General features: G+C 38.9%; 2 protein-coding genes across 5 annotated transcripts in view; one reads left to right on the top strand and one right to left on the bottom strand.

Annotated features, from left to right (window-relative positions):
* Positions 1-27,559, bottom strand: part of DHRS3 (dehydrogenase/reductase 3) — a 107,740-nt gene that overhangs the window by 23,417 nt on the left and 56,764 nt on the right. For 2 of the 4 annotated variants that reach the window (XM_062593135.1, XM_062593134.1), the window contains exons 2-5: positions 17,328-17,414; positions 15,583-15,656; positions 7,934-8,002; positions 5,437-5,924 (exon numbers count right to left, since the gene is read on the bottom strand). In XM_062593135.1, coding sequence (XP_062449119.1) covers positions 5,437-5,631 — 195 coding nt within the window. In that variant the 5' untranslated portion in view covers positions 5,632-5,924; positions 7,934-8,002; positions 15,583-15,656; positions 17,328-17,414. Of the gene's footprint in view, positions 1-4,006; positions 4,028-5,436; positions 6,383-7,933; positions 8,003-15,582; positions 15,657-17,327; positions 17,415-27,559 lie in introns of those variants that run through there. The other 2 variants (XM_062593133.1, XM_062593136.1) reach the window with 2 other exon arrangements.
* Positions 14,208-20,686, top strand: LOC134150129 (arylacetamide deacetylase-like 4). Its single transcript, XM_062593720.1, has 4 exons — positions 14,208-14,231; positions 17,190-17,406; positions 18,754-18,817; positions 19,742-20,686. The coding sequence occupies exons 1-4, from the start codon at positions 14,208-14,210 to the stop codon at positions 20,511-20,513; spliced, it is 1,077 nt and encodes a 358-aa protein (XP_062449704.1). The 3' UTR covers positions 20,514-20,686.

The following is a 27,559-nucleotide window of genomic DNA, read 5'->3' as shown; positions in this document are numbered from 1 at the left end:
TCCTTTGCACATGACAAATTGATTGTCCTCTGGTTTGGAACACTACCGCCTATCTGGATGAACTGTGGCAGATTAAAATTCCTGTGTGTTAAGACTTTGATGTCAGGTTCTTCTTTATGCAAGATCTATCTTTCAAACACAGTTTAGCAGAGAATTCTGGAGGTTCTGGAAGTGAAATCACAGATGAATGGTTGAGAATGAGCAATGCTTTAAAAGGCATTTCTAAGAACTCCTACTGAAATCTATGTGAGATAGTCCTAATAGTCCTAATAGCTTTTGCCCTACACCTTAAAAAAGGGCACAGCTCTGCATGACTATTTTAGTCATTCGTCAGCATCAGTCTCAGTCTAAGTCTTCACTTAAGGAGATGAGTATTACTTTTATACCCAGCTGTTATGACAGTGTGGTTAACCTTTTAATATATAGCATTGGTCTAAAAAAGTATATGCTAATACATACAAATCAGTATGACAGTATATCAGTGTGATCAATAAGGATCAAATTAAAATACTCATTTATGTAGACAATAGGAAGAATGTTGCAGAAACTCATTTCACAAGTCTCAAAAATTTCCATTTCTGGGCATTTCAGACCAAATTCTGAGTCTCCATTTTTTTTTTATAGTTTCTGCATATGCAATACTCCCACCCAAACTAGAATCCAGAGCCTAAAAATCTCACTCAGCTGAAACTCTCCAAATTTAAAAAGCTCTCAAGCACCTGCAATTTCTATGAGGTTTTCTGTTCTGTTGAATTCACTAGAACACGGAGGGAAACCAGCTCCAGGTTCCTCAGCAGCGGTGCCAGCTTAACAGTTCTCATCCCCTCCTCAGAGCTCCTTCCTCCACGAACATCTTAGTCCCAGCCCTGTACAATTCTTTTTGTTAGGCCTCAGTTCTTTGGGATGCTCAACTGCAAATTAGTTCAGAGAATTAGTCCAACTGAAAAGACCCTTCACACCATTGCCTCACAAACAGTTGCGCCAATAAAAGTACAGCATGAAAAGCGTGTAAATCAGTGCTACTAGAGGTGAAACCTTATGCAAGGAACTTCTGTTAAAACTGATCAAGGACTTGAAGAGTTGTTTAGATTGAAAACAAACTGAAAAAGGACTGCAGACCCAAATGACAATATATCTTCCTAAACAAAGACATTAAGGTCTGACCTTGAAAAATTTGTGGAAGTAACGACTGAGAAAGAACAGTTGAGATCTTGTTTTTGTTTGCAGCCTAAAAAAGGCTGGAGTGACATAAATCGAAGAAAATCTGTAAATAGTTTTCAAAGCAAAAAAAAATAAAGTAGGGTCTTCGCTATTCCAAAACAATTGCTATATTATTATGTTTGCGGAGTTGTACAGCTGCCCATCGCACTGGCAGACTTACAGACATAACTGCCTAGATGCCAGTGCTGACAGAGTGAGGTCATGGCTATCAGCAGCACATTCCACGCAAGAGCAAAGTTTCCGTTTCTTGTTTTTGTTGGTGATAGCAGCTCCTTGCCATCTAGTAAGGACTCTTGTCTGTCCAGATATTCCAGACGGCTTATCTCATTGAAAGCACAAGCATGCAAATCTTTCGAGTCGTCTAGTCTTCCGTAATACAGGAAGCAAACATCCAGAGGACAGAGCAGGGAAAGGAGAGCTCTTTCAGTGCTTACACCAAGGTCATTTCTTGCACAGCGATGAACGTGAAGAACTCTCGAGAAGGTGAACAGGAAATACTCAACTCTCTTCAGCAGCACACTCACGCTCACACAAGACCATGGCTGCCCATAGCCCATGGGGTATTTTGGGGCTATCTCCTATGCCGACAACACCGCTCGTTCCCTAGAAGCCCAGTTGTCCATTCAACCACAGCTACGGTTGCCAAAAAGGCAAATACATCACAGCAAGAGAAAACACTTAGAGCAAATCCAGGAGGACAAAATATACATAGTATGAAACAAAGTGAGATCACAGAAACGATCACAAAGAAAGAGCTGGAAAGCACTGCTGTAAGATCCCTTCTAGAGATGTTACCGAAGAGCCACATTGATCATTTCTGAGACCACATTTCTCAGTGGAAATAAAAAGCCTAATAAAAATCAATGTTTTTTCGACCAGTCTCCAACAGAAAATACCTAAGATACTCTTCCAAAGTCATGGTCAGATAACCTTGAATCCTAAAATATGAAGAGTTGAGGAATGTGTTTCCATACTATAATTATATCCTTTTCAGTTAGTTTTGTTAGGTTTCTACAACATTTAATAATCCAAAATGCATCAGAATCAAGCAACTCTTGCTTAGTCTGAGCTCAGATTAGATCAGTTGTGAACAAGATAAGTTAAAAATAGAAGTAAAAAATTCAGACATCAAGGAAATGCCCTAAAAGACGACCTGACAAAGAGCAAGACATACATATGATATAATCAAACCTTCATCATTGGAGATCACCAAAAACAGCTTTGACAGATCTCTGGCAAGGACATGGTATTTAAAAAAAAAAATGCTTTCAGGGAAAGGGAAAGGCCTAGAGGAATTCAGTAATATTTTCCAGCTCTAACGATTAGTGAATGAATCCATTCAGCCTTACATTCCCCTGACTACCCATATCTGTATATGGCTGTTCTTCCAGGCAAGAAACACTGTTCAACGAAGTCAGCCTTCCCAAAATTAACTCACTTATGCAGTATATTCTTTGCAAGACATTATTAAGAAACATCATTAAAGTTTGGAAGCAGATTTTACTTCATGGGCATTCAATCTCAAACTATCACAAACTCACAAAAGTCTCCACTTCTCCCTTTTCAAATATACAGATACAACTCGGTCAATCACAGAATATCAAAAGCCAGGTTCCTTAATAAAGCTACCAATGTGTGGGATTAATACTGAGCTAATGCTCTATTGGCCAGATATGCTTAAAGCGTGATCAAAATTCTCACGAGTTAAAGTCAACAATAGTGATCATCTTACATGCAATATTTTAAAAAGCAGAGAGTACATTTCTCCAGGACTTGAACATCAGCAAAGTCAGTCCCCAATTGGACACATCTCTGTGGAGCAGTGTTAAACCTGAATTACAATACTTGAGCACTTCTGGAGAAAATTCAATGCTTATACTAACACTAACATGTCTCTCATCTTCTGTAAATCACTTTTTCTGTTATGGCACATTTACATGCTTTTGTTTCTTCTTTCAGGAGTGCTACAGGGAACATTTAAATCCTCAGTGCCTCCCATGACCGAGTAGTTTTTGAAAACTTCTATCCCAAAGTCAAAAGCAAAGTACAGATCCTTTGACCTCTAAGCGTACACTTGGCACTGGTGAACAGGGATGATCTAATGACTACAGTCTCTCATTGCCTGAAAATCACTGGTAGTCTCAACCAAAAAAACAGAAGACATACATTTCTGAAACTGAAACACAACTGACATGGCCTTGTCCCCTTGCTGGCAATCTCATCAGAGATGCCAGCAAACAACGAGAAGAAATGAAACATCATTTTAGAAGGAAATGGTCTCCTAGGCGTTTATCTGTCCAGGTCACTTTTGAGGCACAATGGCAGAGCAATGGAGTTAAAAGATAGCATATAAGGTGAAAGTCAATCCAGACTAATGATCAGGGGAAAATTCTCATGCTAACAGTCTCAACTAACCTGTCTTGCAGAAGATTCCAATCTCAAAAATACGGTTGTATATCGCCGCCTACCTCCAAAACTCCGCCACTATGTCTGTGTGCGCAAGCGCTGTGATGACTCTTCCAAGATATACTGCACACCCAGTATTAGAATCTGAATGCGTGTGTCACTGTTTCCATCCACCTCTATGTAACAACGTGCGTGGCCTCAGAATTTGGTACCTTCGGTGGCAAGTGTTTTTCCAAACTTGAAATATCATGAATATACCATACAACAATCAGAATTTGCAATAAATTATAATCAAAAACTCAAGCTCTACAGGTAACTATAAAACAATCACAGTAGAAGACAATAGAAAAATAGAATATCTAACTGTTACAGGTCTTACTGAACAGTGAGTTGCTAGTTACTTCAAATCTTTTTCAGTTCTCTTCCATTATCTAAGAGAAAAGCATAAAATCAGTAGTGCTAAATAAGGATTTCATTCTACAGAGACGGTATTAAATACGGAAAGTGAAGTTTCAAACCAGAAGGCAGGATAGCAGTGAAATCTCAGAGCAAAGGGACTGGAAACTATCACACCTAGATACAATTTTCCATATTAAATGTTGAGGAAGGCTAAGCATACTTCTATGTTACAGGGAAAATGTGCTACTATCAAAAGTACCCCGGAGGGCAGAAGTTGCTGAGTGCCACAATTGCCTCAGGATAGCAATGATTTAACTGAAAGGAGAATTTAATTGAGTAAAGGTAAAAACTGAAACACCTTGATCACAGGCAGGGAGAAAACATAAGACACCCCCCCGCCCCCCGCAGTACTGTAGACAATAACTAGCAGTCACATAGGATTTCATAACACCATATGAGAAAGGTAAAAACGTCCCCAAGAATTTATTATTTTCCTGTTTATTTATTCTAAGATTTATAACAATTTGATAGATAAGGCCTACAAATGAACTGCAGCTGATACCAGTTTACAATAATTTCATCCTCAGCTCTCCAGACTTGTTTTAAATAGCTCCCTCTTCTTTTGGCCCACATCAGCTGGTTCATTAGGGCTGATTACGGTTGTTCAGCATCTAGCTGTACTGCAGCAAAGCAGCTCTTGAATTGGCTTTAGAAATGGTAGCACTTTAATACTACAGCTTAGCATAGCAACCAGCCTTGGAAAATAAATAAATAATGAAGTATGGTATTCTAACAGATAGTGTAAATACACTTTCAGCAAATTGCTTGGGTGCAAAGGTCAGTCAACTTGCTTGTTCTGCCTTCAAGAATTTGTAAATCTCAACACGATGTTTAAACACAAGCATATACAAACATCAAAGTTCAATGCTGACATATTTTACACCTCGAAGTTGTATGCCAGGACTGCCCAATACCACACATAAAACTAATCCATGTGAAAGAAAGTGCCCAAACACTGCCCCAGGTTAAACGCAAGTGTTTCTTTAAGTATTCTCTCATTCTGTATTTTAGTTCTTTTTTATTCTGCATTTATTCTTATTCACTCTCTCTCACACGGAGGAGTATTTATGCAGCTAATTTCACTGATTCCTCTCTCTCATTGCCCCTAAAGGGAAAGGAGATAAAAGGTTAAACCTTAGCTTTTCTTTTCTTTTCTTTTTTTTTTTTTTTCCCCTTCTCCCTATTCCTGGTTAATTCACACATGTGGGTTCACGTGCACTTACCAAAACACCAGGTTTCGAGGTGAGTGGCCGCCCCCGAGCAAGCTGCGGGCGGACACACCGCCCACGGTCGCGTTTCTGGGCGGCCTCCCCGCCTCTCCCCCCGCCGCCCCCCGGCCCCGCTGCTCACCTTCCTGGCTCCGCGCTTCGCAAACTCCCTGGCCAGGTGGCGGCCGATGCCTCTGCCCCCGCCGGTGATGAGCACGCTGTCGGCGGACAGGTCCCGCAGCCTGGGCGGCAGCACCAGGCACACGGCAGCTTTCACCACCAGGTAGACCATCTGCACGGGGAAGAGCAGCAGAGCGCCCAGCCATCTCCAACTCATCCTCTCGTTCCAGGCAAGGCAGGAAGGCGGACCGCTCGTCCAACCCTTCGCACAGCCGGACGGACAGGGAAAGAAAACCGATACCCTTCATGCACCCCCAGATGGGTGCCAAGTCTTCAGCCCCCTTCCAAAACTTGGGGGCAAGAGGTTCGTGGATTGGAAAAATCCTTCTCCCTCCCCACTAAAAAAAGCGGGGCAGGAGTAAAATAGTGCAGAAAGCCAAGTTGCTCCCCTGTTTCTTGATCGGTGTCCTTTGGGATTGCCACATGCAGGTAAAACGGTTTCCTTTTTAACTGGAAGACAGTTTTTTAAATTAGAGAGAGAGAAAAAGTAAAATCAAAAGTAACCATACATCCCTCCGTTTCAAAGACCGACATAAAATCCGGTATCCACATTGCAGGGTTTTATACTTGGAAAAAGAAAATAAAGCAGCCCATGACTCCAAATTTCAGCCTGCAGTGCCTTCCAGGCAGCTCATTTCTATTCTTAGACTCAGGAAATTGCTTAAATAAGACCGAATTGCCAGGACTTTCTTTTTAAGAAAGGGTCTATTCAGGGTAAGGTTGTTGTTTTTGCTTTAATTTCTATAAATATCTATAGACGTTCTGTCCTGAGTCGGTCGCAAAGGTTGAGCTGCTAACTGCCTCCGCCTGCCCCCTCTCCCGGTTTTTCCCCTGGAGTATCCGTGATCACAGAGCAGGAATTACGCCGCGCACTGTTTCAGCTCCAGCTCTTACTCATTTCTCCCTATTGCGCTCTCTGCCTATCACAGCCGCGGCGCTGGGGAGGTTTTATACCCCATTAAGCCTGATTGACAGTTAAAGTGTCGGGGAGATTTCACTACTGTTTCTGTGAGTGGCTGGCTCTGCTCTCCCCTCCCCTCCCCCGGAGCTCTCCGGGAGCCGCGGCGCACCAGCTCGCCCGGCGCTCGCCGCGGCCCCGGCCCGGCCCGGCCCGGCCCGGCCCGGCGCGCTGCCCGCGGCAAGGTGCCCCTCGGGCCGCGGAGGCACGGCCAGGGTTAAGGCCGAGCTCTGCGCTGACCCGTTCCAGCCAAGAGCCGCCTGCCCAGGTTAACTCAGTGCTGATGGGAAAACTTACTTCAGCCCCAGACTGCTGGGCTGAATTACTGCTGGGTAATCATCGCAATCCATTGCCACCGGGCCAAGCTTTTATGGACAACGTGGAATTATATTTTGGAATTTCCTCGAGGATTTTCCCAGCTGGCAGAGGCGCACACTGCATAAAACTGGCAGTTGGTACTTTTAGCAGAGCTGGTAATAAAAAAGCAACCACTGAGTGAAGTAGGGAGACTTATCTTCTCACATCAAGGCTATGTTCTTTTTTGTTTTTGTTTTTTCCTCCTTTCCAAGACTTTTGCCCAGCTACCAAGGCATGGTTGCAATACAAGACGGTCTCCCTAGCACTTTACTGCTATGTTGTAACAGGAGAAAGGGCAAGTGTGTTGCAACTAGGTTCCCCAGCTTGGTTGTTTGCACTGTTAGGCATTAGCTAGGTAAGTTATATATTCAGTTGCACTGTCCAAACTCCTCTGAGAAGGCTCTAGCTACACACTTGAACAGAGAGCTATTCATACAGAGCTACTAGCTGTAGCTGCTGTCAAAATACTCCGACATGCAGAGTTTTTAGGATGTCAAGAGATGCTCAAGGATGCGAAGCCTCTCGCTCACGCGGAGGACAGCGGTGGGCTTACGACTGTGTGCGCTACTAAGAATGTGCCAAAACAAAACAAAATCCAAACCTGCATCTTAATTCAGGAGAGCGGAATCTTTATCAGCTATCCTGGGAAGCCATCTAGCGGTGACAACTAGAATTAGTGAAAAATGATGACTCTGAAAGGCATTGTCAAGCTGCTTTACATTTTCTGTAACTTCTTTTCTTGCTACAGCTACTAAAGGAAAACTGTCAGTTTGGGAAGTGTGCGAGTAAAGTATCTATAGGCAGCCAAGTTATACTACACAAACTAACAGAGGTGGTTTAGGAAGGTAAAGCTCTCGGAAAATAGATTAGATTTTTTGTTTCAGAATCAAACAATAACTCCTGAAAACAGCCATAGTTCAAAGTGGCCGTATGCTAGCAGAGTAGTCAGAGGTTATCTGCTTGCAAAAATAAGAGCAACTGAGTTTCTGGTACCATCCACATTCAAAACCCGTATCACACACAGTTCTTTTAACACACAAAAAATGAACAACTAGATCCCTTGAATTTCAGTTCTATTAAAACTTTCACGCAAGTCTTCAGAAAAAATGAAATAACATGTATGAGAAAGATGCAGCATTCCTACCTGCAAGTGCCAGGTTAGTCCACACGGAATAGGCCAGATGACTGCCACTGCATCACCATGCAAGGAACACTGTAAAGAGAGAGTTTTGGAGAGAGAAAAAGCTGAAGTGCTCTAACTGGAAATTGTAAGTCTCTCTATATATTCAGAATCAGGTGGTATCTCTAACTTAGCTGTATCTGAAATAACCAGAGCTCAGAGAATTTCCATTGCTGCTTGGCAGCACTTAGCACCTCTGTGTGTTTTTACAGTAATACCTTAGAAATGGAGCTAGAGGAGGCACCTGGCATTACAATTTTCATCTCAGTCCAAAAACTCCGAAGGGGAGAGAGAAATTACACAGAGAGCCTAGTGTCTGGTTTAAACGAGAATGACTCACTGTCTGGACTGGTAACAAACGTAACAACTTTCTGGTACAGAAAGGCGTAGTGTTAAAAAATGAAGGGCTATGAGGTTTGTCAAAGTAAAATTGATTTTTGGTTCCTTAGTTCATTCTATTTTGATGCCTAAATCTCCATAGGCACATTTAAAATAAAACAGCCAATAATACTACATACACTGTTTATTTGTTATTCAAATTAAAAGACAACATTAAATTACTAATTTAAAACGTGCAGTTCCTTTGATGCTAGTAGGACTAGTCTTTTGTATATTTATTTCATATACAGGTTTCTACCTTGAATAATTTTCTAAGATATACTGGAAGTGTTATTTTAATTCATTATGATTTTGGTTTATTGAACTATGTGAAAATCTTCTACATAAATCCAAGTAAAAAGACAGTTCTAGATATTCAAAATCAAGTATTTTCCTAGCATGTTCTTCAAATTTCAGTGACTGCATGAACTATATTACTTCTGTTTTAGATTTACCGTGAAGCATTTGCAACCAGAAACCACCACTTTTTACAAGTGCACAAAAACAAGAAAGAAAAGCAGACCTGTAATAGAATTGAAGTGACTGCATATTGCCTATAAGGAATATGCTGAAATGCAAATAAGTTACTTTTACAATTCACTTAATTCAGTTGAAAGATGAAATAGCTTTAAATTCTAGATGTTCTACAAAGAACACTGAAAACAGTCGAGATTTATCACTTTCAGTTGCAGTTTACTCCAGAAAGTGGCAAAGTAGTAGTATTCTGGGATTTCATCTGGTTATTGTATAGTAACTGTTTTGCTCTTGTTTGGCATGAGATCTTATCCCAAACTGTCACCTTTACAAAACTAACCTGGGCTTTTGTTAATTAAACCTTCTAAACTATACCTTCATTTAAGTTTGATAACCCAAATTGCGTTCAGTAAAGGTCTATAGGTGCAAATGGACACTTAGTACATCTGTTAACAAAACGCACCTGTCTTATCATCACCGCAGTTGTTGCTAATTATCACTTAAATGCTTTCCCAAAGTGACTCCCTGCCACATTCCTACTCAGAAGTCCTTAACCAGTGCATTGGAGTGTTCAATAAGCAGGCCTGTTAATTTTGTAAAATTAGATCTGTTGCTAACGCTATTGCTTAGTTGTGGAACTAATTTTGCATTTTGTATAGTCGCAATGTATTGAACTAATCATTTCCCATACATCCACTCAAATCAAAGTATACATTGCAAAAAAGCCCCTCCCCTTGATCTAAATTATTTTCACGGTGTTTTAAGATATGTGAGTTTTCAGTTGGCAATAAGAGTAAGAAGGAGATCAGGGAACACATCTCAGTGGTAACTCAATCAGCTTTGCCTTCTGCTTGTCTGTTTAAATTTCTGTGTTTGTACTTCTTAATAGAAGTGTTAGAGAAGATGGCTTTAATATAGTTTTGCTAATCTATTCTGGCTTAATACCTATAAATTTAGATTATCCTTGAATGTCCTAGGTCTGGGACAATAGCTGAAATGATGCATTTATATTTTTTGAATGCTTAACCACAATAGCTGCTAACTGCAATTGTACTCGCTCCAAACTAAATCTGTTTTGGCCATTTTAACAGAAAAGTTTTTTATGTTTCTGTAAATAGGTTCAGGTAGAACGTCTAAATGCTTCAATATTGATTGTGCATCTACATATACAGGTAGAACTACACATTTGTTTGCAGAGCCTTTGCAACAAAGTTCCTAGCAAACTTGGAAGTCTGTTCATGCATATAAAGTTGCTAAACTGCAAGAAATTCTGAAAGGAAAAGGAGCTGGAAACTAAAAGCTTATTCAAAGTGTTTCAGCCTAAAGCCATTTGGTCTAACAATTCCTTGTTTTCAACTTAAAAGAAACAAACAAAATCCCATATATATACAGTACATAGGTAAGGCAGATGGGAAAAATCTCTAAAGGCAGAACAGCACCGTTACACAATGGAAAATTTGTGTTACCAGAGTGTCAAGTAATACCAGTTTTTTACATCAGCGTGAAATGCCTGACCATAGTCAATCTATCACAGACACAGGTTAAAACTATACCTCCTTTAGAAAAAGAGAATCTTTTGCCAAGCTGAGTTGTTTTTAATGAAATACTGCTGTCAAAATTGTATAAATCAAGAGCTAACTTCTTGTGCTTCTTGATTTCATTCCCCCCTTGAGTTCACATTTTCCATTTGAAATGTATCCCAGTGGTTCTATGATTTCACAACATCCTTCTATATATTATTAAGTATTAAGAGTCTGATACTGTTGCACTGTAAGTGAAGTTTTGCCACGACTAAGCTCAATGGGGCCAGGTTTCTGTTTAACGTTCAGCCTTGACAGAAAACAGTCTGTGTCCAGCCTTGTGTGAAAAGCTACATTTGGAAGTCTCACTGCTTTCTTGGGGTCTCACAACAAATTAGTGTTATGAATAAAGATACAATGAATGTCTTACAGAGCAATTCTAAGTTCTAGATGGCATCCTTCTCTAAATTCTGTATATAAAAAAACAGTTACATTTATCAACACACGCGTTCTCAAAGTGCATGTGTGTGCTCTCTGGCATTCAGACCAAAGGGATACAACATCAAGAATGTGGTGTTTCATTCAGTTACTTAGTTATTTTATTGCATGCCAGATTTTATAATTTGTACTAACTGCATTTTTTCTCACCTGTGTTTAATTAAGAACCAAAATTCTATATGAGAAAAAAAGAGACTCTAATAAGCAATTAGAATAAGTTTGTCAATGTTGAAGAAACAACCACTTTGCTAATGACATTCTGAATTTTTCAGCCTCTGTGAACCGACAACTTTGTGCATGTAACTGTTCATGCAAAATTGGTACAGGTTTTGTACGTGAAGGGCCAGATTCAAAACCAACTGGAGTTAGTGGTAATATTCCCACTGACTTCAGGAAACAGACTTTGGAACAGAACTTCCCCCTCTGGTAGCTAACATTCAGCCAATGATACTGTTAGAGTCCACTAAATGGAAACCACATTTAGAAAAAGGGATTACACTTTTGTCATTTCAGTCATCACATCATCTCCCTTGTTTCATTTGAAGAGATAAGGATAGACTCAGTTTACAGATAGAAACCCTCAAAAAGAGGTTTAATACATCTAGCCTTGAACACATTCAAGTGTCCTTGACAGCAGTCAAGGTGAAGCAAAGACCTGTGAGGCTGCTGCATCACAACAGTATCCACGCTCCCCTAGGCTGCTGTTACTGATTACCCGCTGGTCGGGATGAAGTGAGAAGATAGCAGGGGCTCAGTTAAGCATACTGCACCCCACAGTGATTCAAGGTCTTAATGATTTTCTATCTTAGTCAGACAGTTTGACCGTATGTTTCAGGTCTGCTGATGTAAGCGGAAGGTTACCTGTTAGAACTATCTTACATCGATTTTTTTACCCTTAAAACATTTTTTACTCTTTTTTACTCTTTTATACTCTCATTTAAACCACATAATTCAATCTGCTGTACTTGCTGTTCCACTGAAGCTAACAAGTACACCTATTCTCTTAAGCATCCAGTCTGGTCACTCGTATCATCTGGTAGTTTTTTTCTTATGACTCAGGTTGTTTACTTTGATTCCAGACAGCTGAAAATTTCTTTAGCCTATTGATTAATTCACATTAAGGTTTCTCCCCCTTTCCTCTAAATAGAGGGGTATTTTGCATACGTGGGGTTTCTCTAAGTATATATATTTCATCTGCTGCTTTTATGAGTATAATAAAAGCTAGATAGGATTAATCTTTTCTTAGTCAAGATCCCACGTTCTGAAGGAATACCAATAAAGGTTTGTCAGCCACGTGCACCACCTTAAGCCTTACAGAAAGGTGTATTTCTTTTTGATGACCATGACTGCAAGCTCTTATAATGTATTTTAAAGGGAATATTTATTAAATTAGTAGAGATAAAGGTATATTTCAGGGTGTTTAAGAGAAACATATGGTTTACACTGATTATGTCAGTGTGAGCTGATTGTTGTTGTTGTTTGCTTTTAGGAAAACAAGTTTTGTCCATTCATGTTGTGGACAGACCCACACGCTGTTGCCCCTGGTCATTCACTGCTTCCCTACCATCACCTCAACACTGCATTCTATCAGCCCAAGTGTTTGACTAGCCTTACAGTCAAATCACACCTTAAATCAGCCGTTCAGTCTAATCACAGCTTAAATTACAACAAAAGATAGCGTAGAGTTGTCTTGGTAAAACATAGCAAGCTATGAAGTTGTAAAGACATCAAAATCCTTTCTTTAGAATGAACCAGAACAGAGGGTTAGAGCTGAAGTTCTTTAAAATAAGTGGAATTTTTCTTCTGACCTCACTGGACCTTTGACGAGCCCGCAGATATTCACTCTCCACTCAGGTAGGGGGCTTCCTGGCAGCCCTGTACTCATCTCTAACAGCAAAATGCCTTTAGATCTGCTTCTGCATGTCTAGTCTAACTGTTGCGGCCAGCTGCCTGCCGCAGCAATATAGCATGAGAAAAAGATTGGCAGAAAGCCTTAGAACCATTCTTCAGACCTATTCCAAGAGCAGAGCTGACCGTTGCTACTCCTGAATGCAAAGGCTGGAGTTCAGCATTGCTAATCTTTCATGGCTTAACAAATAAAGGCAGTATTATTTATTACTCTAACTAGTATACTTGGAAAAAATCTCACATAGCTCTTCAGGGCTACAAAACAGAAAACAGTTATACCAGATAAAAGATAAAGTTCATTTAGAGCTTCTATTGATTTTGAGATAGACAAAATAATGACATTGCCTGGGTGTGAACCTTTTAAGTACTAACTTGGACAACACTAAAGGAAGCTGTAATAGCTGGCATTGCCGGATGTTTGTATGTTTTTAGCATCTGGCATCCTTATCTGTAGGAGGAGGGTGAAGCAATTTTGGTGTGCAAATTAGTTGTCTGTAGAGTCAGGCTGGAGGATATAAGCACTGGAGGAATCATGTCAAACAGTTCCCTAACAAATCATTCTCACCAAAGAAAAATGGAATTTTTGTATGCTATGACATTAATAGCAGGAATTCTAGTTGTTTTCATATTACTTTCATATTGCTTTTATATTACTTACTATGATTATTTCAAGGCAGAAATTCCTCCTGAAGTTGATCAGCCTTTAAAGCTCTACTTATATCATTGCTTATACGCTCTGATGGAAATTCTGGTAAGTTTATCATGATCTGTGGTATCTTGGTTTTCAGGAAAGGAGAAATTTGGCTAGAACTATGAAGAATTATGCATTTAAATACTGTAACTATGTGCAATGGGAGCCACATAGTAACAAACACAGACTGAAAGGTAAAGGCCAAATCTGATGTGATATTTTATTACTGTATATAAAAACAGCCGATGGGAGGTGAGTTTTGCTCTTTTTTTTTTCTTTTTCTTTTTCTGAGTTTTGCCATGTTTACACTGCAGTTATAATTTGATTGCTTTCTATAATGAATATAATGAAATGACTGTCCTGTGGATGGGAGGAGGGCAATGGATATCATTTAGCTTGACTGTAGGGGCCTCCATTGCAGTAACCGAAGCCTTCTGTATCTCAGTGCACTTTAATCTATTTGAGGTAATTTTCTAAATTTTGAACTACCTATGGTAATTTTCTTATCCTCCCTGAACCTGCCATGTAAGTGGATCACTGCATCTTAGTGAAATACCACAGAATCAAGTAGGTTGGAAGGGACCTCCAGAGCTCATCTAGTCCAACTTCATGGTCAAAGCAGGTTCAGCTAAAGCTATTATTGCTCATTATTATTTCACTTATTACTTATGCCAGACTTACTCTGCCGTGTGCTTTGCAACCAGAGTAAGAAACAGCTCTTGCTCAAAAGGTTTTCAGTACAAGGCAACAGGAGCACACATGAGCAGTAATGGCTGTACGGAGCTCATCTCAGGTAGAAATGTTCTCTAATCCTTAGGTTATCATAATAAACACAATAACCCATGTCCACATCCTGAAAGGTGATTTGGGGCCCTATAATCCATTAAAGACTTAGGTGGGTTGCTTAAAATCACAGTCCAGTTCTCTCACGGGCTAGGCTTGATTTATTTACTCTAAATCAGGCCAAACTGCCATTACCTTTCTATATCGTCTGTCACGAAGAAGAGTCTGCCACCCTGAACATATTTCAGACTGCTCTTCATATTAAGCTATATACAAACTTAATATGATAATATGAGTTTATGTTGTTAAATCCCACATATTTCTATACTTGGTTTGATGAAAAGATTCTTTCAGATGGTTCTTTTAACCTGCTTTTACAGCTTCTAAGTGGCTATTCTGCAACAGCATGTATTCTATTAAATTACAATTCAATTATACATATGTTCAATTATAATATGTTCCAGAATTTTCAGCTTCCATTTGTGAATATTTTTAAAGATAAATCCTTTTCAGCATCTGTCATACATTCATTTACTACCTAATTTTTTTGAGCCTTTTGCTTTGAAAACCTTTAGACCAGTATTTCTGGTGAGTATCTAGCTTTTACATTTATATTCACAGAAATCACAATGAGGACTTTATAGCTCTATCATAAAGCTATAACGGTGCATTGCACATGTGCAATGAGCACATCCTGCTCGTTCTGATGAGTGATGCTGCTGTTGTGTCAGTGACATATTTGTTTGTATCCACTATCATGTATGTTGCAGTAAAGGAACATAAAGTGACACAGCTATGAGTTCAAGGCCTAATCTCAAAATGTTTAAGGTTGTCATCCTCCTTGCTTCTCTCTTAACTGTGTACTGAATCTCCTTTTTTTTTTCTTTCCCCTCTCTTTTTTTTTTCTCCAGCATAGGACTTTTTCGTACTTGTTTCTTGCATTTTACTCGAGATAGCTCTTAGAAGAGCTGCATTAACAGTTAAACATGTATCTTCTAGATATCTAGATAGATAGGGTGTCATACATATGATGCTCCTGTTACATCTATCCACATATTTTGTGAAATTCAGTGACAATCCCAAATAAAAGAGATGAGAGAAAGCCTATCAGCTCACATCTTAGCCTTTGTTTCACTCCATTTACCTTATTTCACAAGAAAAGACATGCTGACATGCTAATTTGGGTCCTCTTTTTCTCACATATAACACATTTTAGAATGAGGCTTATATGATATTTTTTGCCTAGTAACACTAATCACTCCTGGTTAGGAATAGTCATACTATTTTTTTTTTTAGTGTATTGTTATTCATTCTGAAATACTTTGTAACTATTGATCAAGATGAAGTTTCTCAATACATACCAGTTTCCTCATTCTCCTCTGTGGCAGTGTTTTCTTAGAATATGAAGATGCCTGATGAAAGACATCAGGAGCTCCTAAAATGAGAAAAGGAAAGATGATATTTAGAGAGAACGCTTTGGTACCAAGTTTATCCTATACGTGTGATCAGCAAGCTCAGTAATAAACAGGGATGTTAGAAGTACAGATAAGTTGTAACAAATACACTTAAAACATGATATTGCAGTTTTGCGAACTTCAACCATTCCAAAATCATCACTCTGACAAAAATACTGGCATAGAGTCATGACAGGTTTCTTTTGTTTCACATGTACAAGATAGCTGGGATCCTGCAGCTGGGAAAGTTCTGTCTCTTTTCCTGCTATGACATTCCCATACAGCAAAATTACTACCTAAGGCAGTACCTATGTGTATTGTCTCTGAGATAAAGAGAACATATCTAAATAAAAGGCCAGATACAAAAGGTTGTAAAAATTAATTTACAAAAGCATAGCTGGCTATTAGTTTATAAGGCACTGACATAGTATGTACATGGAGACTTGTGTTATGGTGGTGATTACCATCATTCCGAAAGAATGAATTGTAATAAATAGAAGGGCAATTAAGCCACCATTTAATAGGAAGGGAAATGTTGTCTCTAGCAGGAAATGCCTCAGTTACAACCTATGTCCAGGATTAGTGAGGATTCCAGTGTGATATTGAGGCCACCTTAATTATCACCAGTTGACTGGCCTCAAAGAAGAAAGAAAAAAATGTTTTGACAAATCTGACAAATCTCCCGTCTTCAGAATATTTTTTTTTTCCCTGATTAGCTGTAAGAAATTGGTTGCTGAGCCATTTTGTGAATATTTGTAGGATCTCGATACTGGCAAAGGTTTCACTGATGGAGGAGATAAGATCTGGAACCATTCTCATCAGGTTCTTCATTCAGGCCAGTAGCACTTCACTGCAGATTATAACAAGTACTACAGATATTTTCTTAAAGCATGTTGTCACTGACCCTGTGTCATGGAGATGACCAAACAAGTAAAAAACCTTGCATACAAACTGGCATGAGTCTTTTTCTCCTAGTATACTGAATGCTATCATGCTAGGCACTTTCATCCCACCTAACTCTACATACATTAACTGAGGCATCTAAAGTAGACAGTCTCCTTTTATGATCAATAGAGATGAACAGGTATCTCCAGAGTATGACTTAGCATAGCTGAAGCTGGAATTGACCTCAAGAAATGCTGCTTTCTCCTCATGGACTACAGAGGGAGCCTCAGGCCTCATGACTCTTATCTTACGGACCTCAGCAAATGCTTGATACCGTGTGTGAGAAATTCAGATCACAGAGATTTTTAAAAGTAACACATTCGATGGAACAAGCATTTTTTCCAGAAATAACTGTATTTCAAATCATGTAGATGAACATTTTTACTTTCACAAGTGAAATCACAAAGTCACTACAGTTATTAATGGTGTAGTCCTATAAATCTATAGGATTTATGGTAATCCTATAGAGCAGCAAATGATGAATACAGTTTAAACGTAGAGGAAGGTGGTCTTTATAAGGGTGAGAAGATGTGGGTTTCCTATACTAATTTCTCATTTCTTATATCTAGGCAAAGAACTTAGAAAATTTGGGTATCTTTGAGGAGCATATAGTTATACGATTCATTTTGCACGGATTGCCAGCATTCAAGGATTCAAAACTCTTTATAAAAGATCTACATTTTGATGAGGTACCAGTGAGGATCTACCTCCCAAAATTGCCATCCACAAACAAACGGAGAGGAGTCATCTTCTTCCATGGAGGATGCGGGATGTTTGGAAGCATCAGTAAGAACCTGAAAAGGATAACATGCTCATTATGGCATTATAACATTATCTATTATGACATTAGAAATTAAATATTATGACATTCTAACAGCTATTTACGATTGTTAATTATAATTAATCTAAGAGGTACCTGAAGCTTAGTTTAGGAGAGCGAGAAATGGAATGCACTTTATTCTTATTTTTATCTGCTTAATCTGCCTATTTAATATTTAAATTATTCTTTATAGGAAAGAGCATTCTTTACAGCATATCTATAGTAGGTGGCACTGCTGAATAAATAATACTTATTCAAGAAAATTGACAGAAGTTATTAACTCCTGCATTCCTCTCTCTGATCTGTAACTACAGCACGCTTACTGGCACTTTCATAAACAGCATTCATGGTAGTTCAAGTGGCCTATAGCAGCTACTTTTAAATGTGTGGCAATGATGCATATGTGTTAGCTAGGTTGTCCTGATTCAGTTTAATTTATCAGAGAAAACAGACAATCACAAATATGTAATTTAAAAAGTTCTAAAAGATATCATTTCCACAGGTGCTAGACATGCGTACATACTAAAATTTAGAAATTTGTAATGTAAGGTAGAATACATCACTGAGCAAACACCTGTAAACCAAATCTTCTGAATGTAGGAAATTCAGAATTAAGGTTTAAGTAAAACCCAATATATTTTTAAATATACCAAAACAAGCTTATTTCCACCCATAACCTCATTATGAAAAACATACAATTAGATATTTTAATATAACATAATTTGCATACCTTGGTTTTCTGCCTAACTAGACCAGCAAAATATGCTGCCTTCTTGGGAGGTGTATCTGCCATGTCTTTTTCTCCAGAAAAAGTCAAATCTCTGCTTCAAATATAAACTTCATTAAGACTTAGCTATACTATCAGAATTAGAACTTTCACAGCTAAATGATATGACACCCCTAAGTAAGTCTCAGGTCCTCTTACAATTATTTAAAATAATGTAATAAGCATTTGTAAAGGTCTAAGGCTATTTTATACCTTACAATCATTCTAAGCAGCTGTGCACAATAATAAAAAATATCCTCATTTTCTTTACAGATCAATAATCTCCCTAAAAGTATGGGCTTTCCTGTGTGTCCTTATGTTCAAAGATCTGGACTAATTTGATCCTAGGGGAAATTTGGGGAGCCTACTAAAATGGCAAGAGGCCCACACTGAGGATACAGTACCAAATGTCTACTCTCTTTAATATGCAAGTTAATCACTTATCTCTGTAGATCTCAATCATGGCAATATGTCATAAGAAAAGGAGAGGAGATTTTGTTCACGTATTCTAAGATATTAATTCTCTTTAACAACATTTGCTCTCCAGGAACCTACGACAGAACATGCCAGTACATAGCCAAAAATTCTGATTCAGTGGTTATGTCTGTTGGGTAAGTGAGCTCCACCCAGTGGCAGAAATGAGAAATACTTGATACGGCTTTATAAAGGTACAAAAAGTAATATGTATGCCAACTATTTTCAGTAGAACAGACAGATTTGTGTGTTTTATATTGTTATCACTATGAAAAGGATTGCCTTTACTCTTTAATAACAAATTATAAACTGTTTTTCTGATTTCAGGTTTTTATATTTTAGGAGACTGTGAGGATAAAGAGTAAATATTAAATCTAAAATGTAATAATATTTTCCTTAAACTACACGAACCACTAGTTCCTTTTAAAGATGTTTTGCTTACAGAAAATGGCCGAATGTATGAAGAAACTTTAGTTTCCAACAAATTCTTCTGTGCAAAAATTCATTAGTAATAATTCACTTGTTCCAATGAATAAAATAAGTGACCTATTGTCTTCAGGAAGCTATTTTGCCACTACAGTAGATGAATAACCAGTGTTCCCAATGTAAAAAGTTTAGGAACCAGAACTTGGTTGGACCTTACGGGTAGGCAGGATTGACTTACAGCTGCATTCACATGCAGGGTCAGCACAAACGGGAGAGCTGCAGACTTCCCGGCTGGCAGGAGCTCTGCTCTCGGAGGGCTGCGTGCCCTCAGCCAGCCTGGGAAGCGAGCAGAGTAGCTGCAGCTTTGGGTAATGTGGATGACTGTACAAGCCCCCATGTTCTGTTAAACAGCGCTACAATAAAACTGCACGAGCCACGGTCTCTGAATGACAACAGACACGGAAGAGGAAGCCGTTCTGTTCCGCTTCAGCGGGCAAAATTTTAAACTGAATAAGTAAAACTGCCTTTGCTGTATTTTTGCAAATACATACTATATGGATGGATTTAAGATGTCATATTTACACACTCTACAAATGTATGTATTTCTAGTAATTGCTGTCTTGTGTACTTTTCAGGTATCGTTTGTCTCCTGAGCATAAGTATCCAGGCCAGTTTTTGGACTGCCTCACCGCTACTGTACGCTTTTTGCAGACTGCAGAAAACTACGGTGTGGATTCTGACCGTATTATCATCTGCGGGGATAGCACAGGGGGCACTTTCACTGCTAGTGTTTGCCAAGAACTGGCAAATAGAACAGATACCCCGAAGATACGCGCCCAGGTGATGATCTACCCATTTCTCCAAGCCCTTAACTTTAATCTGCCCTCTAACCAGAGAAACGCTTTCATGCCCTTACTGTCCCGGAAACGTACAGTCCGTTTTATCCTGAAGTACTTGAATAAGGATTCCTCTATGAAAGAAGCTGTTTTGGCAGGTTCTCACGTTCCCGAGAATATGAAATTGAAATATGGGAAATGGATAAATGCAGATCTCATCCCAAACAAATTTAAACAGGGCTATAAACCACCACAGTCCACTTCATGTGTAGTTCAAGTCTATGAAGAAGTAAAAGAAGTGTTTGAGACAACATTTTCTCCACTGTTAGCGGAAGATTCTGTTCTTTGCCGCCTACCTGATACCTGTATAATTACCTGTGAGCATGATGTGCTCAGGGATGATGGACTGTTGTACAAGAAACGGCTAGAGGACAACAACGTAAAAGTGACCTGGTACCACCTTGAAGAAGGCTTCCACTGCACCCTGGGGTTTTTTGGTTACAGTATTTTCTCTTTTCCATCATCAAATAAGATAGTGGACCATATTTTAAACTTTGTAAAAGGCTATTAAAATGCCTTCTAGAATACAGTGAAGTATATTATGTAGACTGCACATATTTCAGTGATATTTATCATATTTGCTATCTGTCTGTATATTGGAATCTAGGCAAGAAACACTAAGTTATGATAGCATGGTCTACTGAATTCTGATTTTCAGTTGATATTAAATGGGAACATAATCTACTTTTCTTCTTCCATTTTTTCTCTTAACCCATAAATTGGTATCCTTGCTTTGCAGTTTAAATAATTTTGTTCTCTTCTTCTGTTAGTAAGACATGTCCAAGAAAAAGACTTCATTATTAAGATAGAAAAATGCTTTTTAAAACATGTAACATATGAATAATAATCAATATGCACACATATTCACATAATGCATACAAAATCAGTATGATAATATGAGCATCTGAGACTGGCAATGCAAAAGGAGTGAGGGAGAACATAAACAAATGGAGCAAATGTAACTGAATGTCCTCTAACTACCTATAGAGTTCTTCTCTGAAAAGTACTGGGTTGTATTCCGAAGAGAATTCCGAAGGAAGAGAGAAACATGGTGCTTTTTAACTTTTTTTAACTAGTTAAATATTCAACCTGTTTCCTTTGCTCAGGATTTCAGGAGGAAATACAGAAAAAACATCGAAGCTGCTAAAATAATTTTTGCTAATGTCCAAAACATGAAGGAAAAGAACTTCTCAGGTCAGTTATTAATTTGCTTGTTAGGACAGATCTACATTTGTTAAACACTGATGCCAGGGTAAGTGCCACGGCATGTCAAAAAAGCTGGCCATGCAATGACTAAGAGTTGTAAAATATTTCGTCATTGTTATAGAATCATCCTGCGTTTGTGATATCTATGCATGTGCGAGTGTGGAAAGAAGTTAGTATATATCTTCATGCTCTGCCAGCCCATCTGTGAGTAGGAAGAAAATGGTGGGTTAAATTCTTAGCATCGTCACCATATTAATTAAATGTGGTGAAAAGTCTGCAGTTACAAATCACTGGAGCAACAAGTAATTACTTGTGAATTCTCATCCTCTCATCCCACTCAGCAAAATGAAACGATGTTTCTTCGTGCTTTGTTGACTATGCTATTTGTTTCATTTTTCCTATTGTAGGTATTAGTCATTTATTCTTTTAGTCAAAAAAACAAAAACAAAAACAAAAAAAAAACCTTCCAAGAGTAAATAACATGACAAAGCTCAAGATGTTCCACTGCTTGAGCATTACAGGAATTGCTTTGGTAATATAACCTGATGGGAAATTGGGAATTTGGTTTGGTTTCTGACCTTAAGGTGAGGGTTGGCAAATGAACTTACATGTTTGTAGCAGAAGCTAGAGCACCAGTGAGTGAGTCAGTCTGCTACAAAATCAATGAAAAAAGCTGCATTGCATTTGAGCAGTTAATTCACATCAAAGCCTGTTCTGCTATAGCTATACTATTATATGTACATGAGCAAGCTTGGCTCAAAGTCAGTTGTCAAATGCCTTCAGGAACAGCCCATGACAGTGATTGGGCATATCTTTATTCAGGATTAATTTATTACACGTATGGCTCTTCTTTGCCTCTTCCGTGTCAGGCTTGTTCTCTTCTTGGTATCTTTTTTTTTTTTTTTTTCCCTCCAAAAGTTTCCTGAAAGGAAGCCCCTCCTCCTCTCTGAAGCAAGGGAATTTGTAACTAAACTGACATAAAAATTCAAAGGTCTTGACAAACTGTACTGCCAGTGACAGGGCTTTCCACTAGCAGTGGAAAAATAAGAAAATAAATGTACACATAAACCTGCATAAAAATTTAACATAACTTTCAGTCTCCATACAAACCATTTAGCATATGTTGCTCAAATCAGGCCTTTTCAGACCTCAAAATTTTAACACAGCTGAATCCAGCCAGGCTGTAATCATCTTCTCTATGGATTAATAATCCTCAGGTTATCTGATATTACTTACACTCAAATAAACCCCCAATCCTCCATGCTAACTTGTTCATGTAACTTCCCCATTAAATACCACTTCTGCTTTGTTTTTCATCAAAAAGCTTGAGATTATCATCACTACTAAAATAGTAAAATTTTTTATCTTTTTTCACATGCCATTTTTGTATTGTCTTCCTTTCTCCTTTACTTGCTTAGCAAGCTATTCTAGCCAGCATTTCTTTTTCTCTAAGAGCCAGTTCACATTTTCATGCATGAGAATCCTGCAGATGCTGATCCCTTCCTCTGCAATTCCCCAAAGACATTATCTGCTCCCCACTTCAGTTCATTTTCAAGACTCTTTGATGGAGCTGTATGATGCTTTACCATGCATAGGTAAGAAATGAAACAAAAAAGCAACAGCAAAAGAAAGATTCTTTCATTTTCTACACTGTTCTTGAATCACATACTCTTACTTTTGACTCTTTTTAATGATGACTCATGCCTGTAATTCAGCCTTACTATGTTTCCTAAGATATTTGAAAATAACTCATAGGCTTGGCAGAGCAGGCTTCATATTTTGTGATCTACTCCTGTCCTAGTTTTGTACCCTATCTGTGTAAGAAAACAGTATCAACAAAGTTATGGAATAATGGTATTGATTAACAACAACTGCAGCCTATTGCATTACGTTGTAGAATTCTTAATCCTCTTTATCCTTTCAGTGTAACTTTTAATTAACATTTGCAATAGCCTATTGCCATTGGCAAATATCATGCAAATATCTCAGTGGCTCTGGCAAATCTCTCAAATATCCTGATACAGAGCACTCCAAGATTGCTTCTCTGTCTCTTCTGTGCTTGCCAAACTCTGACTGTACCGAGCAAAAACTTCTGGGAGCTGCTTCACCTTTGGCCCTAAATGATGGGCTCCCTGTAAAGCAACCTCTTCCCCTGAGCCATACCGGTGATCAACAGGGATGTTAAGAGACAGAAGACTGAAAGGTATTCCTTGTGTAGGCCCCTCCAATTTGAAATCCGTTTTGCTTCTTGATCATCACAGCTGTTTTTGCTATTCTTCTAAATATTTTGCAGAACTTCTCTTTCTTCATCTCAGGTATTCGGTGATGGAGGTGGGTTTAATTCTTTGCTCAATCGGATGAAATCTATGTTGAGACGTATGCTTGCAGCAGTGAAAAACTAAGATTATAGGGAAGCTCAGTATGTAAAATGATTTCTTATGATGGATTGTACTAAGTTACGCATTTCTTTGTGAAGCACCTAGGATTTTTAGAAAATAGACTACTTTGTTAGTTAACAAATGCAGGCATTAAATTACCTAACATTACAAAAATTATAAAACCCTAATATACGTATATAACTGCATAAACCAATCAAGTAAATAGTAAGATTTTGCATTTAGGTCCTGAGATGGGCGGAAGTGCCAGGCTTAAGGACGTTCCATAAAATTCTACTTCGTTTGTTATATGCTATGAAATGATCACACATGATCACATACTATTTTACACACATCTCATTCAGTGCAACTCCCTGACAGTTTAGCAATCCAATATGTCTTTTTTCTTCACCATTTAAAGTCTAGATCTAGTCTTCATTTATGGGCCAAACTCTACACAGATCATTGAATTAATTTCCTCCTGAGATTATTCCATGGCCCTTAAATCAACAACAAATATTAATCAATTTATCTTTATAATATTTCTGCAGTCTTATTATCAACATGTCTTGTTCACATGCATTTTAATGTATATTTAGATTGATGGTTATAAATAAGGTAGGTAGCTTATAAATAAGGTAGATAGGTAATTAGAGAACAATACATACTGAAAAAACGTATTTCTTTTTAATTTTATGGTAGTGACTCTAATATTTCTTAAAATGTAGAAAGTAGTAAAGTCAAATTGTCTCCATAGAATTTTCAGTCCTCTAATATATTTTTGATTAATCACAGATCCACTATGCGTCTTCTGTTCCTAAAATAGAGTGTTTGCACATATAAAAGCATTGCATATTTTCCCAAGTGTGAATTAATTTTTCAAAACTATTACTCATTTAAACATTATTTTTCCTATTTTCTAGGAAAAGATACTAAACTTTTTTTTTTTTAGCTTGTTTACCCAGACACCTCCTAACAGCATGTCCCTCTCACTGCCTGCACATTCAGTAAGTCAAGTACTTGAACACAACCAGACCCAAACTTGCAATCTGCCTACAGAATTATGCACACCAATGTCTTTCACAAGCAATCATGCATACGTAAGCAATTATGCATACAAAGAAATACACATAAATGCAAACGCACACAGGAAAGTTGCTGCATCTAACAAGCCATTAACAGATACTGCCTCTCAGCTCACAGCTAATGGTGTTCTGGGCATGCTGCTCAGCATTTCTCCGCAGTAGGCTAGTCAACCAGACAGTCAACCAGATTTCCAGCACCAGATGGCTCTCGCACTCCACGGAACTGAGCAGCAGCCGCTCGGGTCAAGCAGCACCGACCCAGATGCTCAGCGGCACAGAGCTTTCCGTCACCTCAGCCCAGGCGGCTATTCCTACCTAGCACGTCTGCGTCCAGCCTACTAAAATGCCCCCCAAACAGCGCTGTGATTCAGAGACAGGCAGAGTTACCGGGATCGACTGGAGACTCCATCAGGGAATGTTTCACAGCTGTTGCACTTGCCTCCACCTCTCTCTCCTTTATCATGTCCCACTCCACCGACAGTGTAAAACCTTACAGATGCCACGCTCGGGCTGACAAAAAAGATTTCAGCCGCTGACATTTAGCTTGTCACTGGAAATAAATAAGAAAGGGAGCTCCTGGGACAGGAGCCACAGGGGCTTTGGCCACATGGACCAACTCCTCCGGTCTCTTCTAGGAGGGTAAGACAGTGAGTAAAAAAAGTTAGAAGTGGGAGAGAGAGAGAGAGAGAGCATGCTGGTGAAAGGTTGTTTAGGGAATGCGTCCCCAGCCCGTGACTCAAACAAGCTTGCAAATTGCTGAGTCTACGCTGGTAACGTAAGAGCTACTCCTTGTACCTGCAATGCCCAAATAAAACCAGTCAACTTCTTCAGAAACCACCCAGCTTGTTTCTTTTAATGCTGATGTCTACATTCCTCTATTGAGAAAATCTGTGTGGAAGCTCTGAGAGTGATGACAGGGTATTGGTGGGGTGCTGTGATGTCTGAACCTAGTTGACGTGCCCCAGAGAGCCCAAGTCTTAGCAGCTCCTGGTAAACTGGCTACCAGAGGGACTGGCACCAAAAAGATTTGGAGGGCAAATAAGTAGTAGGGGAGCAGGAACCTCAGAACAAAGGAATCTGTCAGAAGTGTCAGAACACTTCTTAAATTACCAGAGGGGAACACTTAGACCACACCTGACTCATTGGGGCCACATGAAGTGTAGCACAAGGCTGATTAATTACTTTCACTATTAAATGCTAAAGAAGGCAGCTGCAACTGTTTTGTGTAACAGTATATCCTAACGTTCTTGTCCGAGCTGTGAGAAAGCTGAATTCTGTATGTACCTCAGCCTTGATGGGTTTGAACTTACTCCTTCCAAGAGAGTGTCCCAATCATCAGGCAACGTGCCTTTCACCAACGCTCCTTGTCGAGCTAGGACACTGTATCAAGCATTACAAGAAAGAATAAACAAAAAGGAACCTGATTTTACACTCAGTATGGGAACAACTTTCCGACAAGGGAAAAGGGCTGCTGGGAAAGAATCCTGAAGGGATTGTTGGATAAAATGAATTAACAGTTTGGGTAGAGGGAGCAGAACATCAGATCATCTTCTTCTGGATAGCACACCACCAGGCTCTAAAAGAAGTTCCTTCTTGTTTTTTCTATGTAATTAAACAATGTTTTCTAGAGTTGGGAGTCAAGTCTGAGCTCTGTCTTCTTTCCAATGCAGGTGCATCCTAGAGCTTTAACATTCTCTGAGATTAAGTTTTATATTAAGACATATCCCTAGTTCAGCATATCCCATGCACTCCGACAAAACAATCTCATACAATAATTTTATCCACACAGCTGCTTTCGAGAATGAGAATAGTAATAATTTTCTGCCTAAACACACAGTCTGGATAGACAAGCAAAAAGGGGGGAAAAAGAATCATTGTTCCCAAAGGTAACATCTTAGGAGCTGAAAAAGCTTTGCTTTAGGGATACTTTTTTTTTTTCATGTCAAATCTTGGCACTAATGATTTGTTTACTGAAGAATATGAGCATGTTAGTTCCAGAGGTAGGGCAGAGATGCTACAGTTCACCATCGGGTACCCAGATGGGCTCCTAATGTCTAGTCGTTATTACTAGATGTGAAAATATCAAGTCTAGGCTTCGTTTTCATCAGCTGGAATCATATTTGTACTTGAAATCACACCTGTAAGTAATGTATTCGTCAGAAGACAGACTCTACAGTATCCTGAAGCTCAACCAAGAGGCTGGGGCCAGGGGGGAAGGAAACATTTTCATGTTTTCACTTGCAAGACAGAAGCCATGAAGGTGCAACAAGCAAGATGCAAAGACACTTCAGATTGCAACTGCTTGGTTTTGTTAGATTCAAAGATGTAACTGCCTAACAACATGCAAAATCAGTAAGTCAATCAAGTTGCATCCCAAACGGCTATTCTGGCGTGAGCTGGAGGTTAGAAGCCAAGATAATCACAAGAAAGGGAGTCTTTGGGAATGGACTGCTTGTATTTGCTTTACAGACTCTAATACTAGATTACTCCGTGAAATTCACCCCCGCAAAAAGCACTGAGACTAGTCACCACTTAAAACCTCTTGAGTGCTTTGGTCAAACCTGGGTGCCAGGTGAATATTACACTGGCCCCCTGTGAAGGAGAAATACAATTACATCAAATCTGACTTGAAAACTGAGCGTTCTCAGCAATGGTTGTAATGGCCTGGACGCAACTTTCATTTGACTAGGTTTTGTCTCTAACCCTTATCAGAAATTCATTTTCTATATGCTACATATAATATGCATTACATATAATATACCTCTTAATACATGACTGTTGTATGCTATTTGAGATTGACCTCTATCATAAGACTCCAATCCAAGTATAATAAAAACCAGCCTAGTGCTGTTGGTGGTGGAACAAATCCACATCTGATGATACCGTTATGT

This window comes from Rhea pennata, chromosome 22 (genome assembly GCF_028389875.1).
Source record: "Rhea pennata isolate bPtePen1 chromosome 22, bPtePen1.pri, whole genome shotgun sequence".
Lineage (NCBI taxonomy): Eukaryota > Metazoa > Chordata > Aves > Rheiformes > Rheidae > Rhea > Rhea pennata.
Note: the sequence above shows the minus strand (reverse complement) of the source record. Positions and strands in the feature narration are given on the sequence as shown.